Below are 5,621 nucleotides of genomic sequence, written 5' to 3' on the forward strand. Positions count from 1 at the left end.
TATCTTTTTTTTAACTGTAAATCTAGGTAGCTGTGCCTCACGGTCACCCCGACTGGCACAATAAATTGCAGATCAAAACCTGGCCGTTTTCTATGTTTTTAACGGGTGGGAAAGTGCGTGTTTTCCCATCCACTAACATGTACCGGATGTCTAGCATGTCCTCCACTTGAGATTTTCGGTCACGTGGGTGCGGATCTACGCTCCAGTGACCTTTTGTGAAATCACCCTATTGGGAACAGGTGAGTGGTGGAATATTGCGTTGGGTAATGGGTTGCGTTGGGGGGAACCAGCCTTCCCGCGTGACTGGGACCCAACGGGTCCCACTTAGTTCTCGTACTTTTATAGAATCATGTTTTGAATATTGGTGTTCTTTTGAATTAACTGATTTTTACCTGAACATATTTTCATTAATGTAAACAACTTTCCTATCTTGCAAAACGTCCTATAAAACTTAGGGAATAATTAGCATAAATTCTGATTTCCGCAAACTAGGCTTGGAAAAGGTGCAAATGATCAAAAAAATGTTTTTTTTAATTTTATGTACTTTTTTATTTCCTTATTATTTTATTACCTTAACGTTACAAACTAACTGCTCCTTCGTTTCATTAGTGTTAGAGAGATTGTTTTCTCTATGCAAGGTAACAGGCGTATCAGGTTGTATAACATCCCCTGTGGCACTTGGAACAGGGCACCTTCAACCCACCGGCCGCCATCTTATTCGTTCTCTCCAGTAGAGGTCGCTTTCGTTGCATGACTCAGCTTCAAGCTTAGATCTTTGGGCAGAGCTCGGCTCTAAGATCTTTGGCTTCAAGCACCTGGTCATCTCTTTCCGAACCCGCCCCTTCTCTGCATCCGTTGGCCAAATGCGTTTGTCGGCGAGCTGATTCGCTGGAGTGGCTGTCAATCAAATGATGTTCCGGGAAGTTTGGTTTAGACGAGGCGCAATGCCTTCTGGACCTTGTAGTCTGATATGTCACGTGGCAAGGCCGCCGGAACACTATCCCAGCGGCGCGGAGACGCATGCGCGCCGAGCCCGGCTGGAGCCCTCCCTCAGCCGGAGGATCTCCATTTTGCTTTCAAGAGAAAGAGGAAAAAACCGGCCAAGGCGACGTTGGAGGGCCGGCTGCGGCTTCCCGATCTGGTTGGTGGTTTATTGGCCCGGCCGGTGTTTAAATGGCAGCAGCGGCCCGAAAATGGATATCATGACGGCGGTGTTTAACGCAGCTCGCGACGGGAAGTTGAAACTTATGCAAAAGTTACTCAACAACCGCAGCGCCGAGGAACTGGAGGCGGTGACGCTGGAGAAGACCAATGGCGGCACCCCGCTGCTCATCGCCTCCAGGTATGGCCACCTGCAGGTGGTGGACTACCTGATGGAGCACTGCAAGGCCAAGGTGGAACTGGGTGGCTCGGTCAACTTCGACGGCGAGACCATCGAAGGGGCCCCGCCGCTGTGGGCGGCTTCGGCCGCCGGGCACCTGACGGTGGTGCGGAGCCTACTGGAGCACGGCGCGTCCGTCAACAACACCACTCTGACCAACTCCACTCCGCTGCGGGCCGCCTGTTTCGACGGCCACCTGGAGATCGTCAAGTACCTGATCGAGCACAAGGCGGACATGGAAGTGGCCAACAGGCACGGCCACACTTGCCTCATGATTTCGTGTTACAAAGGCCACAAGGAGATTGCCAAGTACCTGCTGGAGAAGGGGGCGGACGTGAATAGGAAGAGCGTGAAGGGAAACACGGCTTTGCACGACTGTGCAGAGTCGGGAAGCCTGGATATCATGAGGATGTTGTTGAAGTGCGGGGCTAAGATGGAAAAGGACGGATATGGAATGAGCCCCTTGCTTGCAGCCAGTGTCACAGGCCATATGAATATCGTAGAGTTTCTTATTCATAATGCGCAGACTAAGAAGGAAGATCGAATTGACGCGCTTGAGCTACTGGGAGCCACGTTTATTGATAAGAAAAGGGATTTACTTGGAGCTATGAAGTTCTGGAAGAGAGCAATGGTGATGAGACACTGCGATAAAGCTAAAATAGTTAAGAAGCCACAAGTAGGGCAGTTAGTGCTGGCATATGATTATGCAAAGGAAGTCATGACTTCGGAGGAATTGGAAGCCCTGATAACTGACCCAGATGAAATGAGGATGCAGGCTTTGTTGATCAGAGAGAGAATTCTTGGACCATCGCACCCTGACACTTCTTATTATATTCGTTATCGAGGTGCTGTCTATGCTGATTCCGGCAACTTTGAACGCTGCATCAATTTGTGGAAGTATGCACTGAATATGCAGCAGAACAATTTAGACCCCTTGAGCCCTATGACTGCGAGTAGTTTGCTATCATTTGCTGAGCTCTTTTCATTTGTCTTGCAAGATCGTTCAAAAGGTACCTTGGCCATGAAGGTATCTTTCAATGATCTTATGTGTATCCTGTGCAAAAGCGTTCGTGAAGTAGAGCGGGCGGTGAATCAGCGAGAGAACCCACCGGAGGTTGCCCAGTTCACCAAAGCTTTGTCCATTATTTTGCACTTGATCTCCTTGTTGGAAAAGGTAAAATGTAGCCCTGACCAGGAACATTACAAGAAGCGAACCATTTATAGGCTCTTGAAGTTGAACCCGAGAGGAAAAGGTGGGTTTACCCCACTGCATCTAGCTGTTGATAAAGAAACAACGTCGGTTGGTCGCTATCCAGTTTGCAAATTTCCTTCGTTGCAAGTGACCTCAGTTCTGCTAGAGTGTGGTGCTGATGTTGATTCGAGAGATTATGAGAACAACACTCCCCTGCATATAGCTGCAGTCAACAACAATCTTGATATTATGAACATGCTAATTGACGCTGGTGCACATTTTGATGCCACTAATTCCTCCAAGAAAACTGCTTGGGATTTGCTGGATGAAAAGAAGATGGTTAAGAATTTGATTCAACCCATTAACCACATTACCCTCCAGTGCCTTGCTGCGCGCGCTATTGAAAAACATAAGGTGACTTACAAAGGATTAATTCCAGAAGAACTGGATGCTTTCATTCAGCTGCACTAGAGCAAATTGTGTTAATGAATTTAGATGCATGACAAGGTGCTGCTCATGGAGCTTCAACAACTTGCATTGATGTGTAGATATACCAGAGACTGGAGTGAGATTAAAATCGGTCTGACTACTGAAGGGCTATTTATATCTTGCAGGGCTAAAACTGAAGGTAGAAAATTAATTTTGCAGATTTTTCTGTTTTCATCCATAGCATTGTTCATGCTGGATTATAGCAGAAACTAAATGTTGAGCTAGAGCTGGGGTTGAAAGGCAAGCTTGTGCGTATGACTGCCAAAGCACACTTAAAGATAACCTTTTATTTTAAATTTGTGCCTCCTGCAGTTGTCTTAGTTCTGTTCCCTTTGCTGCATTGTTCACAGTGAAATGCCATTATTCCAAATTTCTGTTTGGCTGTCATTTCATTGGCATTTTCCCCAAATTACTTCAAAACTGTTGGAAAATCAGAGCTTCCAAAGTGATAATTTTCAATGATTATTATGTTCAGACATATTTTGTAAGATTTACGTATAACCATATTCGTCGGTGGATACAGTTAGGACTGAAGTTACATTTTAAATTTAAATGCCATACTCCACTGCATCGTAGGCTCAATGGAACAAAGATAAAGATTCAATTGGCTTGTTTACCTAATTATTTAAGAAGGCCAAAACCATGGATGCAGCCGATAATTAGTGTACTTGTGAGCATTGGAAAGAGATCCCTATAGATTCAAACCAACCTACTTTCTCAATTTACTGTCCTGATTTTACATGAAACTCGTGTTATAGATATAATACAATTTCAGTGCTCGACCATGTAAGAGTACAAGATTTAATAATGGCAAATGCTGAGAGCAGTACAATTGTAAAACATCCTCATCTTTAACAAGGGGTATTGAAGTGAAAGGGTTCTTAGGAGATCAGAAAGACGGTGTATTGGAAGGGAGAATCATACATCACAGAAATGAATTGAAAAGATTAACCCTCTTGGATAAGAAATGTCCTTTGAATCTTGCACATTTATCTCCCAAGGAAAATATTCTTAACACTGGCTTTTATGTGTCATTTGAGATTACCACTGAGCCACAAGGCTGTAATTCAGTGTTCTCTGAATAAGCAGAACGTTTTAAAATATACTGTTAAAATACAACTACGGTCTACATTGGGTTGAGCAAAGGCAAAGACTTGAAACCCTTTTGCAAATATCAGGACTGTTTAAAAAGGCACTATGTATAGATCTGTTTTGTTTTAATAGGGTTTTATTTAATGGAAAAAAAACTTGCAAACCAGCGGTGGACCTATTAGCTTTCATATTGTGTAAGAATGCTTTTTTTTTTAAAGCGGTTCATAACTACACTTGGAAATCTGGCTCTTGAATATTTATTTTAGCACATTCTTTGCCCATTCAGAGTTTACACTATATTGTTTGGTTTGAAGAATATTAAATGCAAATTGCTGCTGAGCTGTACGTGTGACTTGGATGGCTCTTATAATAAAACAGTATGTTTTAAACAGACCAATGTAGAACACTTTAATAGACCTTAAAATAAATAATTTGGGATGTTTGCCACATGTAGTGTACGCTTTATAGGAAGAACGGAAGACAGAGATAAAGAATTGGATAAAATTAAGATTCTAAAAGAAAATTGCGTTGGAAATTAGTCCACTTTGCTTCTAGTTTGAGATGCGAGAGAGAAAGCACATGTCTATTATGAGATTTGGAGAAAAAAACGTTAATAAGAAATATTAGTTTAAAAGAACAATGTATGAGGATCTGAGACTGCAGCTGCTGGAATTTCAAGTAAGCAACAAATTAATGGTGGAACTCGGCTCGCCAGGGAGCATTTGTGGAGCAAATGGACATTCAATATTTTGGGCCGGGACTCTTCTTATAGACTAGCCAGTTGAGGGGTCTTGACTTGAAACACCAACTGTTTGTCTCCCTCCACATATGCAGCCTGATTCCTTCAGTTTCTCTAACAGTTTGTCAAAGAAGATTGAGACGTGGAATGATTAAAATTTCCTTCATATCCAAAAGCCTAGTAACCATCTCCTGATGATAAAGATAGATGCAAAAACCTGGAGTAACTCAGCAGGACAGGCAGCATCTCTGGAGAGAAGGAATGGTTGCCGTTTTGGGTCGAGGCCCTTCTGAGTTGTGTTCGAATATTGGATAGACTTCTACATTGTTGAGTTAGCAGTTAAGGCAAAAAGATATTTAGAATGTCAGATGAATTGAACATTAACTTGAGCAAAAGACTAATATCTGGAATTTGTTTTTGGTGTGTTCCCAATGAGTGGCCCTGATGTTCTCAACATCAACCCAAATGCTCTTCATGACTTTGATTCGTCAAGGGCAAGGAATCCCAGGGGAGGGCTTCTCTGAATCGTTTCCTCTGTCCACCTGGTAATCTCTTGCTGTGAGAGAGCTTGGAAGAGTTTCAGAAGTTGACCATAATCATGCAAGCGAGGTGGCCTGCTCAGTGTAATTAGGGTGGCCAGGTTTGCCTTAAGTGAATTGAAATGACAATAAAGTAAATTCAATTCAATTCAATTCAAGTGTGACACGGATCCTGAGATTTTGAAGTGT

At 43.2% G+C, this 5,621-nt stretch overlaps 1 protein-coding gene across 1 annotated transcript; it reads left to right on the forward strand.

Moving 5' to 3' along the window:
• The first annotated feature begins 543 nt into the window (after positions 1-543).
• LOC129711270 (protein fem-1 homolog C-like) lies at positions 544-4,546 on the forward strand. Its single transcript, XM_055658793.1, has one exon. It carries the CDS (start codon positions 909-911, stop codon positions 3,042-3,044), a length of 2,136 nt encoding a protein of 711 aa, XP_055514768.1. The 5' UTR covers positions 544-908; the 3' UTR covers positions 3,045-4,546.
• The last annotated feature ends 1,075 nt before the right edge of the window (positions 4,547-5,621 follow it).

The sequence above is a fragment of the Leucoraja erinacea genome, chromosome 29, assembly GCF_028641065.1.
Source record: "Leucoraja erinacea ecotype New England chromosome 29, Leri_hhj_1, whole genome shotgun sequence".
In the NCBI taxonomy this organism is placed as follows: domain Eukaryota; kingdom Metazoa; phylum Chordata; class Chondrichthyes; order Rajiformes; family Rajidae; genus Leucoraja; species Leucoraja erinaceus.

Excerpts from the sequence above, each read along its gene's own strand:
- LOC129711270 (XM_055658793.1), top strand. The coding sequence starts at position 909 with ATGATGTTCCGGGAAGTTTGGTTTAGACGAGGCGCAATGCCTTCTGGA.